This window comes from Loxodonta africana, chromosome 24 (genome assembly GCF_030014295.1).
Source record: "Loxodonta africana isolate mLoxAfr1 chromosome 24, mLoxAfr1.hap2, whole genome shotgun sequence".
Lineage (NCBI taxonomy): Eukaryota > Metazoa > Chordata > Mammalia > Proboscidea > Elephantidae > Loxodonta > Loxodonta africana.
Window position 1 is genome coordinate 55,476,756 of NC_087365.1, and position 13,927 is coordinate 55,490,682.

At 45.9% G+C, this 13,927-nt stretch overlaps 1 protein-coding gene across 6 annotated transcripts in view; it reads left to right on the plus strand.

Moving 5' to 3' along the window:
- The window catches only part of CASS4 (Cas scaffold protein family member 4), a 47,023-nt gene that overhangs the window by 26,786 nt on the left and 6,310 nt on the right, over positions 1-13,927 (plus strand). For 2 of the 6 annotated variants that reach the window (XM_064276236.1, XM_064276232.1), the window contains exons 3-6: positions 2,909-3,010; positions 5,455-5,535; positions 6,889-8,202; positions 10,184-10,258. In XM_064276236.1, the coding sequence (XP_064132306.1) occupies positions 2,909-3,010; positions 5,455-5,535; positions 6,889-8,202; positions 10,184-10,258 (1,572 nt within the window). Of the gene's footprint in view, positions 1-2,908; positions 3,011-5,454; positions 5,536-6,888; positions 8,203-10,180; positions 10,259-13,927 lie in introns of all 6 variants that reach the window. The other 4 variants (XM_064276235.1, XM_064276231.1, XM_064276233.1 and 1 more) reach the window with 3 other exon arrangements.

Genomic DNA, 13,927 nt, shown 5'->3' on the forward strand with positions numbered 1-13,927 from the left:
CATAATAATAATAATCATAATCATAGATTAAAAATCAAAACCAAACCCACTGCCATTGAGTAGATTCCGACTCACAGTGACCCTATAGGACACAGTAGAACTGCCCCCATAGGGTTTCTAAGGCTGTAATCTTTATGGAAGCAGACTGCCACATCTTTCTCCCTAGGAGCAGCTAGTGGGCTTGAATCCCAGAACTTTTAGTTATCAGCTGAGCACTTAACCACTGTGCCACCAAGGCTCCTCCCTCTAGATTAAAGGTAGCCCAAATTTAAACACAGAGAAGGTTGAAGCAAGTCACCTTCCTCCAGGTCTATAGCTAGAAAAGCCCTCTGTGGTCCTCCAAATTAAAAAAAACACTCTTCATTTTACAAATGAGGTCATTGGTTCCCAGTTAGGTGAAAAGACCCATCCAAGGTCACAGTGCTAGAACTGGAACTCAAGCTTCCTGTTTGCATCTGTGCAGATCCATCACTGTCACCCCCCATGACCGACCATGCCCTGAAGACACAGCCCTTTTCTCAGCCATCTTGGTATGGCCTTGGTCTTCACTTGGCAGCCTCTTGTGGCTGAAATGTCTTTTCTTTCCTGTGAAGTTTTTATGGACTATGACATTCAGGCCTTAGGGGCACAGCTCAGTGAACATCCGCAACACGAGCCCACCCGTGTCACCAGGATCCAGGTGAAGAAACACACAGCTAGCACCCTAGAAGCCCCCTCCTGCCTTCTCCCAGGCACTTCCCTCCCAGGGTAACCATTCTCTTGAGCTTTGTTTTACTTTTTTCTTCTAACTTCCTTAATGTAATATTGCTGACCTGACTGTCAAAAATAGGCATCTAAAGAGCATATTTGATATTGGTTTAAATTCAGAGAAGGGAGTCTTTTGTACCTCGAGTGACCAGGGACAGATTTCCTGATGAAATTGTTCTTGGACCCACTAGTTCTTCAACTGGAGTTTCCTTCTATCTCCCTAAACCTTTAAAAACCATGTTTCTAAAAAAATAGAAGGTTCCTTAATTGTTTGCCACCTTTAACCTACATTTTCCCAGAAACGTTGGGCATTTTTGAATGGGCTTCCTTCTACCTGAATTTCCTCTATAGTGGTAGGAAAGTCCCTTTACTCTCTGAAGGTGGTCTTGTGGCTGTGCGTGACCCAGAAAGTCACCTATAGACATAACTGGGTCTGAATTAACAGGGGCCCAGGAGACGATGGAACAGCGTTTGGAAAGGCTCTACAGTGGGAGAGCGTTTGGCGTGTTGGAATAAGTCGGACCGTGATGGAGGAACAGCATCACATGGGGCTGGAGGAGATGGTCAATGGCCAAAGACATGGCATCATGGCCCTGGAGGGTGGACAATGCATGGCCTGTGAAGGCTGATAGGGACCAAAACCAGTTGTCAAGTTGACTGCAACCCGTGTGTATCAGAGTAGAACTGTGCTCCGTAAGGTTTCGGATGGCTGATTTTTGGAAGTAAATAGCCAGGCCTTTCTTCCAAGGTGCTTCTGGTTGGACTTGAACCTCCAACATCTCAGTTAGCAGCCGAGGTGTTAACCGTTCGCACCACCTGGGGGACTTCAGCCTGTTAAGGAGTGTGGATTTAATACAAAGTACAATGGGGATCCATTGAAGAGTTTGTCCCAGACCAGTCAGCCTAAGGCCACCAGGGCCAGACCCACACTCTGACCAAGTCAGGTTCATTGTCCCACTGCAGTAGGGGACACTGCAAAGAGGAAAGTGCAGGATGTCTCACAAACAAAGAAAAGGGGGCGATATTTTGGGACTGGGGAAGGGTGGAGTTTCAGAGTTTGAAGCACTGTTTCCATTGGCTCAAAGCAAAGCAGGGCCGTAGATATAAAGGGCCAACATCAGGTCTGAAATGCAAAGTGGACCCAGGCTGTTGTGTCCTCAGGAACAACAAAGTTAGGAGAGATGAGGACTGTTGTATCCAAATACCCGCTATTTGAAGCCCCATACCAGGGCTGGGAATCAAGGCTGCTTCTCGACTCAGCGCCTCCAGGCAAGAGTACACGTTCAGTTCTTCCTGGTATAATTCGTCAGCGATGCTTCTGAGAAGTGTAGGAGTTTAGAGAAGGAGCCCTGGTGGTGCAATGGTTAAAGCACTTGGCTGTTAACTGAAAGGTCAGCGGTTCAAACCCACCAGCGGCTCCTCCAGAGAAAAGGCCTGGAGATCTGCTCCCATAAAGATTACAGCCAAGGAAACGCTATGGGGCTGTTGTATGTACGATGTCCTGTAGGGTCACTAGGAGTGGGAATCAGCTCGATGTTCCCCAACAGGAACTTAGAGAACGGAATTTCTTTGTGAGGAAGAAAGAAGTCGTCACTCAAAGAACAGGGTTGCATTGACACTCTGTAGCTGCAGCAAGTCCTTGGGAGAAATCTCCTTCCTGTCCACATTGCATCTGGCTTCATCTGTGTCCATTATTCCAGCCCAGCGAGTGGCCAGCGGGTTTTTACGGTCCGAGTCCACTTTTACTATCTCAAGCGGCGCACACTCCATCATCAGCCAAACACACAAGCACGAGCACTTCCCGCATGCCGTCCCAGGGCTGGGTCCTGGGGACACCGCTGCAAACAAGGGGTCCTGTCATGGGACTGGGTCCTGGGAATGCAGCAACGAACAAGGGGCCCCGTCATGGGGCTGGGTTCTGGCGACACCACCCCAAACAAGGGGCCCTAACCTGATCCTGGTGAAGTGCCACCTGGACTGCCCTTCCCTCATTGCCACAGATTTAAATCCAGACCCGGAAGTGAAGGGCCTGCCACTTAGCTAGGTTAGGCAGCAACCCCTCAGGAATGTCTGCCACTGTCTGTGTTGTATGAGATGATTCTAGGCACAGTTGTTATATCCACAGTGACATTTCCTTTCCCTTTTTTCTCTTCTCTCCAAGACTTTCCTCACACTTCCCAGACCCATGCAGTCCTCATTGTCAGCTCTGCCTTCCCAGGTGTATGACATACCTACCCAGAGCCGGATCCTCCCAGCCATTAAGGTGAGTCTCATTCCCAGACCGTGATCCACCCAGGCTCGTTGGCATCCAAGCCGCCCCCAGACATTACCTGTCCACTTTACTGGTAGGGGGCTGTCTGCTGGAGCTTCACCCCTCCTAGCTCCACAGGACTCACCGCCCCTTAGAGGCCATTTTGTAATCTCCTCTGTGCCCCCCGGGGCCCAGACCACCTCAGGAGAAAGATGCAAATACTTGATTTCTGAAATTTAAAAAATGTTACTTCTCACAATCACACACGTAAGGAACGTGCTTCTTAGTTCCGACAAATATACAAGACCAAGTGGGCAACTCCTGCCCAAAAGCAAGATGAGAACGCAGGAAGGGACAAGAACTGGACAAATGGTCATAGTGAACCCGAGGTGAAAAGGGGGAGAGTGCTGTCACATTGTGCGCATTGCAACCAATGTTACAAAACAATATATGTATAAATTTTTAAATGAGAAATTAACTTGAGCTGTAACCTTTCACCTAAAGCACAATGAAATTTAAAATTTGTTTTCACTTCTCATTTACAATAGATATTTTATATATGTATGGTATATACATAGGAGCCCTGGTGGTGCAGTGGTTAAGTGCTCAGCTGCTAACCAAAAGTCAGCAGTTAGAACCCACCAACTGCTCCAAGGGAGAAAGATAATGGCAGTCTGCTTCCGTAAAGATTTATAGCCTTGGAAACCCTGTCGGGCAGTTCTACTGTGTCCTATAGGGTCGCTATGAGTCAGTACCGACCCGACAGCAATGGGTTTGGTTTTGTTTGTTTGTTTCAGGGCACTTAGCAGCGTGTCCAGCCAAATGGAGTCTATCACCAAGTGTTAACTGGTGTGATCAAAAGTAGTGATGGAGGCAGGGCTGGCTACGTAATTTGCGAGTCTCAGTGTAAAATGAAAACGTGGGGCCACTTGTTCAAAACGGAGCCCTGACGATGCAAGGGTTAAGCTAATCAAAAGGTTGGGGTTTGAAAGCACCCAGCCACTCCACTGGAGAAAGACCTGGCAATCTCCTCCTGTAAAGATTGCAGCCAAGAAAACCCTACGGGCTTTCTGTCACATGGGGTCAGAATCGACTCGATGGCAATGGGTTTGGTATTGGTTTATGGTATGTGTGTGAGTGTGTGTTGTTGTTGTTAGGTGTCGATTCTGGCTCACAGCAACCCCATGTGTGCAGAGTAGGACTGCTCCATAGGGTTTTCAAGGCCTTTTGTAAGCAGATCCCCAGGACTGTCTCCCAAGGTGCCTCTGGGTTGGTTCGAACCAACAACCTTTCGGCTTGTAGTCGAGTGCTTATCCATTCATGCCACCCAGGGACACCTGTGTATATATGTGTATATATTAACAGACAGACACACACACATTTATTTGTTAAGTCTTGTATGTACCAACAAAAACCCATTGCCGTCAAGTCAATCCCAACTCACAGAGACCCTACAGGACAGAACAGAACTGCCCCATAGGGTTTCCAAGGAGTGGCTGGTAGAATCAAACTGCTCATCTTTTGGTTAGCAGCTGGGCTCTTAACCGCTGTGCCACCAGGGCTGCAAGATACATACCACAGGCTTAAAGCTGATCATATCTGGGGAGTGAGATTTTAGGCTTCTTTTCTTTTTTTAACTTAACTGTATGTAACTAGGAAACTCTGGTGGTATAGCAGTTTAGTGCTACAGCTGCTAACCAAAAGGTTGGCAGTTCAAATCCACCAGGCACTCCTTGGAAACTCTGTGGGGCAGTTCTACTCTGTAGGGTCACTATGAGTCTGAATCGACTCAACAGCAGTGGGTTGTTCTTTGTTTGGTATGTAGCTGGTACATCACATTCGTAAGACATGCATTACGTAGCCAGAAAACAACTTCGCTCACTTCTTAACCCATCAAAACTCCCCTGTGGCATTAAGCTCCCCTGCCCCTGTCCTCAGGCTAACTCACAGTAGGAAGAGAATCACTGTTTTAAACTCAGGCTCCAAACCAGCTGCTGTCAAGTCCATTCCAACTTATGGTGGCCCCATGTGTCTTAGAGTAGAACTGTGCTCCACAGGGTTTTCAATGGTACATTTTTTCAGAAGTAGATCAATAGACCTTTCTTCTGTGGTGCCTCTGGGTGGACTCAAACCTCCAACCTCTCCATGAGCAGCCAAGTGTGTTCACCCTTTGCACCACCCAGGGACCTGACTCGGGTGATTGCAGTCAGCTCTCTCTATAGTTTATCCTCCATCTCCAGTCAGGAAGGTGCGTTTTGAAAGCACAGAGTCTGCTGTTGAAAACACGTCCACTGCAGCATACACATCCCACCGTAAGAGCACAAGGACTGAGAGCCCTAAAATCTTCCACAATTTGTGTTTTCATTTGGAGAAAACATTGGAGTGGGGAGCATTTGTGACGTGCAGCCACCAAGCAGGAAAAATCCAAGTTGTTCTCCTTTGCGGTCTCTTCCCAGATGCCGGAAAAGCAGCAGTTATATGACATACCAGCCAGCCCTCAAAAGGCAGGACTGCAGGCTCTGGGCAGCCAAGCCAGTGTAAGTACGGAGAGGGCCTGAGACCCGATGCTAGGAGAACCTGACCATGCTCTGGGGAACTGAGTAGCTTGGTCAAAAATAGGAACACAACTCCCTCAAAGCAGAGACCTTATTTGAGGCCAAACCAGTTACCATTGAGTTGATGCTGACTCATGACGATCCCAAGTATGTCAGAGTAGAACTTTGCTCCATAGGGTTTTCAATGGCTGTGACCTTTCAGAAGTAGATTGCCAGGCCTTCCTTCTGAGACACCTCTGGGTGGACTCCAACCTTCAACCTTTCAGTTACCAGCCAAGTTAATAACCATTTGCACCACTCAGGGACTTCCTCATTTGAGGCAAAACCCCTTAATTCCAATGGTGTTCTGGAATAGAACTAGGTATGTGGTTTTGAATAAGACGTTCAACTTCTCAATGCCTCAGGGTCTTATTACAGGCTTCTTAGGAGTATTAAATGAGATAGTCCCTCCAAAGGATCTAGTACAGTGCCTGGCACAGAGCAAAAACTCAATAAACAGTAGATAATTTCTTCTTGTTATTGAATACTTCATCAACCCATTATGGTAAAGTAGGCTTTTCCTTGTACATAGGGGAAATATGTGTGGTTTGATTTGAAGTCTGTGTAATCCATGTTTATTATTGCATTCTACCACAAGTACACCCTAGTCTTATTGCTGTGTGCCTTGAAGTCAATTCTGACTCACAGGGACCCCACATGACAGCGTAGAACTGCCCCATAGGGTTTCCTGGGCTGTAATCTTTATGGGAGGAGACTGTCAGGTCTTTTCTCTCACGGAGCTGCTGGTGGGTTCAAGCCACCCACCTTTAGGTTAGCAGCTGAGCGCATAACCGTTGCACCACCAGGGCTCCTTTAAATAGCCTTAGGCCTGAGGTTACTCAGAAAGGCTTTACAAAAGAAGTGGCACTTCAGCTGAGTGTTGAGGCATGCCTATGAGTCGGTTCAATGAAAAGGAAAGGATTGGAAGGGCGCGAAGGGCACAGGGAGTCATTTGGGCAAAATTAAATTAAACAAGCACTCTGTGTCCAGGGAAAGGTGAGCAGCCAAGTGTCTGGATCTGCAAGGAGGCCAGTGGCGGATGTAGCAGGGGCAGGAGTGCTGGAAGTAGAGAGAAAAGAGGCTCAGGGAGGGTGGGGCTGGATTGTGAAGGGCCTTGAAGATAACGGCAATGGCGAGCACTGAAGAAGCTTCAGCAAGGGAGTGACAACTGAGTTTTTAAGAGGCACAGTGTCTGGCACTCAGTAGGTCCTCGGTATAACACGTTTGCTGTATAAGTCACGCAAGCCCTCTTTTTATCACGACTAAACTGGGCAGCTTGGTGTGGTTTCTCCACAGGAACACAGTGCTCCTCTGACATCACTGATGGCTGGAAGAGGCAGCTACAGCACATTACCAAACCCTCAGAAGGCAGAATGGATTTATGACACTCCGGTGTCTCCAGAAAAAGCCAGTGTGAGAAACACGCCTCTGAGCAGCTTGGGGGAAGAAACGAGGTCCCACTCTCTTCCCAGGCTTGTCCCCACTTTCCATGGTCCTTCCCTGGATAGCAGGGCAAGCTCCCTCAATCAACATACGTACAAAAATGTGTCCAGGCAGAAGAAACTCAGTCTTCCAGAAATTCCTGCTTATGGTCTTCAGGTACCTAGGGACACGGATGCCCTGGATGAGGGTGTCACCTACAAGGTTCCCTCAAGCTTTCGGATTCCCCGAGTGGAGCAGCAGAACACCCAGCCAAACATTTACGACATCCCTAAAGCGATGGCCAACATTCCTCCAGGTGTGAAAGAGCTGGAGAAAGCAGGCAGGGCCACCAAGACTTGCGTGGACCACAGCTCCTCATGGTTCTCTGGACAGGCCACATCCACGTCTCCTGAACTGGACTTGCCGTCCGTTTCCAGTTCTGACAGCAGCAGGGCCAGCGTGGTTTCTTCCTGCTCCACCATGTCCACAGATTCCTCCTCAAGCTCGTCCTCAGAGGAGTTGGCAAAGGAGCTCTCCATGGACCTGAACGTGGCCAAGGAGACAGTCACAGCCCTGCAGCACAAGGTGGCCAGAGCCGTGGCAGGCCTGATGCTCTTCGTAAGCAGGAATTGGAGATTTAGAGAGTATCTGGAGGCCAGCGTTGACTCTGTCCATAGGGCCGTGGACCACGTAGAAGAATCTTTAAGAGAATTTCTGGATTTTGCCCGAGGGATCCAGGAACTGGCCTGTCACCTCACTGACAGTAACCTTCAGGCCAGATTTAAGGATCAGCTCCAGACAATCTCCCGCTCCTATCAGACCCTGCTGGAAACAAAGGAAAGCCTGGATAGCTGCCATTGGTCCCTGGACGTTCTTGTGACGGACAAAGTGCAAAACAACCCAGATGACCTGGAGAGATTTGTCATGGCGGCACGGATGGTTCCAGAAGACATCAAGAGGTTTGCCTCCATGGTCATTGCCAACGGGAGGCTCCTTTTTAAGCAGAACTGTGAAAAGCAAGAGACCCTACAGTTGGCCCCAAATGCAGAATTTAAGCTTAAGAAATGCATCCAGCTTCCCCAGAGGGAAAATGAATCATACCAAAGGAGCACTCCTTTTAATAAACAAAGGGAAAATGACCACTTCCCTGAACTAGTGAAGAAAAACAAGACAAATGTCTGTGGACAGGTGAGTTCAGAGTCCCCGGTGGTGGAACAAGGGGGTTGCGGGTGTTACCTACAGTGGTTACCGCAGAGTTAGATGCTGAGAATCTTGCTGTGTGGGAGTTTGGGAGACCATGGTTCTGTATTCTAGGTGCAACCTATTAGCAAGTGAGATAAATAATATTAAGACAGGTTAAAAGAAACAAAAACAGTTGCCATCAACTTATTTTTGATTCATGGCGACCTCATGTATATCAGATTTTTTTTGTTGTTGTTGTTGGAGGTAGATCACCAGTCTTTTCTTCTGGGGCACCTCTGGGTGGACTCAAACCTTGAACCTTTTAGTTAGCAGCCAAGTGTGTTAACCGTTTGCACTGCCCAGGGACTCCATTAAGGTGGATACCAAAACCCAAAGCCAAGCCTGTTGCCATCGAGTTGATTCCGACTCATAGTGGCCCTATAGGACAGAGTGGAACTGCCCCATAGAGATTCCAGGGGGCACCCGGTAGATTCGAACTGCTGACCTTTTGGTTAGCAGCCATTACACTTAACCACTACACCACCAGGCTTTCCACCGAGCCATCAGGGTTTCCATTAAGGCAGATAGGTCAGCGTATCTGGAAATGTTTGGAGTTCTGGTTTACCTCTGGTGCTGGGAATTAGAAATGATTTCTAAAATACATTCTTTGAATAAATTTTTAAATCTCATCCTTAGGTTTCCTTACATTTTTGGAGGTCATAAATTTACTGGTAGTCAATGTGTTTCTAAGAATCAGAAGAGAAAGTGTAAGCACTCTTCCAATCTCTCATCAGCCTCCAGACTCTAGTTACCCTTAGACATTCCTTGCTGGCTGCATTCAGACGTTATAGAAAGAGAACCTTTACTTCAGGGATTGTGAGCCTCAAGAGGTAACTCGGAGGCTTGGTCTCTGTGTCAGAGAGACAAGATGGTGCCACAGGCCCCAATAAAAAGGCAGCCTTTCTCAGCCCCAGCCCTGGTGTTCGATGTAAATGCTTGGTGGAATAAGAGTGTGAACACATTCTAGAGAAGCTAGAAATGTGAGTTTTTTAGCTTCCCAATTTTTAAAGTGTGTGTGTGTGTGTGTGTGTGTATAGAGAAAGAGTGAGAGAGCCCTGAATTGACTCTATGGCAATGGGTTTGGTTTTGGTTTTTGGTGGCACAGTGGTTAAGAGCTTGGCTGATAACCAAAAGGTCGGCAGTTCAAATCCATGAGCCACTCCTTGGAAGCCCTATGGGGCAGTTCTGCTCTGTCCTATAGGGTCACTGTGAGTCAGAATTGACTCAACAACAACAGGTTTGGTGTTTATATGTGTGTGTGTGTGCACATGTATTTCTATGATTTTTTAAGATGCTACGTAGGCCATTATATTAGGCTATGTTGATAGGCAGCTACCAACAAGTTTGGGGTTGTCTGTCACCCAAAGTCTCCAGTGGTTGAAAAAAGGCATCAATAGGCAGAACCATTAACAAATATGTAAGGTGGAATGCTCAAGTTTTAAAGCGAACTTAAAGAGCTATAGGTTGTTGTGTGCCATTGAATCGATTCTGACCCATAGCAACCCTATAGGATGGGGTAGAACTGCTTCACAGGGCTTCTTCGGCTGAAATCTTTACGAGAGCAGATCGCCAGGTCTTTCTCCTGAGGAGCGGCTGGTGGGTTCAAACCAATGATTAGCTGCCGAGCACTTACCCGTTGTGCCACCAGGACTCCTTAAAGAGCTATACCAAAACCAAGCTTGTTGCCGACTCGTAGCTACCTGTAGGAGAGAGTAGAACTGCTCCATAGGATTTCCAAGGCTGTAATCTTACCAAAGCAGATCACCACATCTTTCTTCCGTGGAGCAGCTGGTGGGTTTGAACTGCCAACCTTCTGGTTAGCAGCTGAGCGTTTAACTGCTGTACCACCAGGGCTCCTTTAAAGAGCTATATAGTAGTATACAAAGCATTCGAGTTGGTAATTCAAAAGGTTTCTATTTTTCAGAAGTTACCCAACCTAGAAGAGAAAGAAAAGCACATCTCGAAACAAAGGGTAGATAAAAACAAAGACTTAAGAACAAAGGTAAGCGCCAACGGTCACTATCCAATAGCTCTGATTAAATTGCTTGATTCCTAGAGATGGCTCATCATGCTAAATTATCATGCTACAGCATTATCACCAAGGGGTCACCCACATAGGGGAGATGTGCTGTTTGCTTGTTCGTTTGTTTGTTTGTTTTCCTCTTTTAGCAGTAAAAGACGTTCTGGGGTCCTCAAGTCAGTGACCCTCAGAGTGTGGACCGTGAACCACTGAACCATCAGTGAGGTGATTCTAGGTGGCGGCTACCGCTAGTGTGTGGGGGGCATCCAGGTGGCAGCAAACAGCATTGGCTCTCACCCTTCTGACCTTCTCTTTTCATGCTTCTATTATCATTTTGGTTTGGGGTTTGTGCATCTTGAACACCTCTCTGATGCTTGGTGTTCTTTTTTTTTTTTTGTAAATCAAAGATGCTATCATTGTGCTCATTTTTTAAGGCAGATATTCTTTACTAGACAAGCTAAACTATTGTCTGGTTGTAAGTAGACTTTTGAGGGATGTTTTTGGTTTAAATTTTAAAGATTGTCTCAGGGCAGTGGTTTCAGGGGTTGAGCCAGCTTCCATGGCTCCAGAAAGTCTGGATCCCATGAGACTTTGAAGCTCTGTTCTGCATTTGCCCTTTTGATCAGGATCCTTCTATAGAGATCTTTGATCAAAACGTTCAGGAATGGTAGCCAGGCACCAAACAGTTCTCCTGGTCTCACGGCAAAGGAGGAAGTTGTTCACGGAGGCAATTAGCTACACATTCCATATCCTCCTCCTAGACCTGACTCTCCTTCTCCCTCTGTTGCTCCAGGCACATAGAGACCAATTGTCATGCCTTAGATGGCCACTTGCAAGCTTTTAAGACCCCAGGCACTACACAACAAAGTAGGAGGTACTACCTCCGGGTTCATTGTGCTTATTTTTATTGGTTACCTTATATTTGTGAGAAATGAATGTGATTTTCCATTTACTAATTACAAAAGTTTCTTTTAAAATTAATTTAAGTGAAAACAATGAGTCCATTTAAAGAAAAAGATTAAGCAAGTGGAAGTTTAAGAGGGAGGCGGAGAGGGCATAACATGTGAAGGTTGCCTGTGAATAGCTGAAGCCGTTCAACAACCTGGGTTACAGGAAGGGAGTACGGAAGGACAGAGATGTTGAATGACTTGGACAAGATCATGTGACTTCTCAGAGGCAACTCAGGATGAGACCCAAGCCTCCTGATGCTCAGTTCCCCAAACCCCAAATATTAAACGTTGGGCCTGCCATATTGCTGAGTCATGCTATTTTGTTCAACATAAAGTATACTTTAGACCAGTGGTTCTCACACTTATAAGACCAAAAAGCCTAACTAGCTGCAGTCGAGTCAATTTTGACTAATGGCGAGCCCACGGCTATAGATTAGAAATGCACACCATGGGGTCTTCAAGGCTGTGGCTTTCAGAAGCAGATCATCAGGCCTTTCTTTCAAGGCACCTCTGGTGAGTTCAAACCACCAACCTTTCAATTAGCAGCCAAGTGCTTAACGGTTTGCACCACGCAGAGACTCCTCAGCCACCTATTAAACTATTATTAAAACACAGATGGCTGGCACCACTCTGAGTTTCTGATTCGAGAGGTCTGTGGTGGGGCCTGAGAATTTTTACTTCTAACAACTTCCCAGGTGGTGCTGATATTGAAGCTGCTGGTCCAGAGGCCATACTTTGTGAACCACTGCCCTCGACTGACTGGGTATCTTAGTGTGGGGCAGAAAGCACTGTTGACCTTTTAGTGGGCACTTCTCCATTGTGTGGGATGCACTGGTTAGCACCCTTAGCCACCTGTCCACTGTCTCTGCTGCTCTCTTGTCAATGCGCTAAGCAAATATATCTCCACACATTTCCAACACGCCAGGTTGAGAACGATGGTACATTTTTTTACTTACCCGTAGTTAATATTTTCAAGCTGTTGTTGTTGTTAGGTGCCATCGAGTCGATTCCAACTCATAGCAACCCCATGTGACAGAGCAGGACTGCCCCGTAGGGTTTTCTTGGCTGTAATCTTTACGGGAGCAGATCGCCAGGTCTTTCTCCTGCGGAGCTGCTGGGTGAGTTCAAACCATCAACCGCTCTGGTTGGCAGCTGAGCGCCTAACCATTGTACCACCAGGCTCCTTATTTTCAAGCGAAGATACCAAATATTCCAAGATCTAGGTTAGTATTTCTACCCCAGGCAGTATTCATCTCGTCCCCTCTGCCCCCATAGAGTTCATCTCAAAAGACACCAGGATCTTTTCTTCATATTATAAAAATAATACTTTTTTTTTCATTTTCCAAATATTGAAAATTTAATTATGAATATACTTCTCCAAAGAACACTTTCCTCCTCCTTCTCTGACTCCACCTCCAACGCTATCATACCTGGGAACACAGCCTCTCCTGAAAGATCTCTGTTTTGTATCACACTTGTCCAAGTGCTCTTCAGGCTGTGAATTCTGAGATCACAGGTAGAAGAGAGAGTTATGCAGTTTAGTAGATGAGTGAGTTTCAGACTTAGCAGATTTGGCTTTGAACTCTAGATTTAATTCACTAATCAAATGAGCTTTTGGCAGTCACTTATCTTCTCCACCCTTTCATTTGCTCCTCTCTAAAATAACACAGGGGTTTCGATTGTTACCTGGAGTGGTCTCCACTCAGTTAGATGCTGAGAATCTTTCATAGTGTTTAGGCTCTTAGGAGACATTGGCTCCATGTTCCAGAAAATAAAATTCATGTAAGTGAAAATCTAGATGGAACCCATTAGCACGAAAGACAAATATTTTAATGTTAAGGCCAAGAGGTCAGCATATTTGGATTTCTTCTAGAAATTTTTGGAGTTTGGGCTCATCTCTGATACTAGAATTAGAAACGATTTTTCAGATATTTTTAAAGATGTTCTTTGAATACATTGTTAAATCTAACTATCTTTGCATTTTTAAAAGTTGTAAATTTAGTCATTGTGAATGTGATTTTTAGAGTGGGTTTTGTATGTTTTGTTGAGAGAACTGAATCAGTATGTACATGTATACACACACACATATATATACATGTATGTACACATAATACATATTAAAAAAAAAAAAAAAAACAGTGACGTCAAGTCGATTCTAACACATAGTAACCCTCTAAGACAGAGTAGAACTGCCCCATAGAGTTTCCAAGGAGTGCCTGGCGGATTCGAACTGCCAACCTCTTGGTTAGTAGCTGTAGCACTTAACCACTATGCCAGCAGGGTTTCCATTTATATATATAAATGTGTATATATATATTTATATATAAATAACCAAACCAGTTGTCTTTCAGCTCATGGTGACCCTATGTTTTTTAGAGTAGAACTGTGCTCTATAGGGTTTTTATGGCTGTAATATTTTGTAAGTAGATCGCAAGGCCTTTCTTCCGAGGCACCTCTCTGTGGATTTGACATATATATATGCTAAATATATTTTTGATACATATATCAAACCCATTGCCATCAAGTTGATTCTGACTCATGGCAACCCCATGTGTTTCAGAGTAAAACTGTGCTCCATAGGGTTTTTACAGCTGTGACCTTATGGAAGTAGATTGCCAGGCCTTTCTTGTGTACTTTGAAAACTTTAAAGTGCTAAGCAAATGTTGCAGTATTGGGCTTCCTAAACACAACTGTGCTTTTT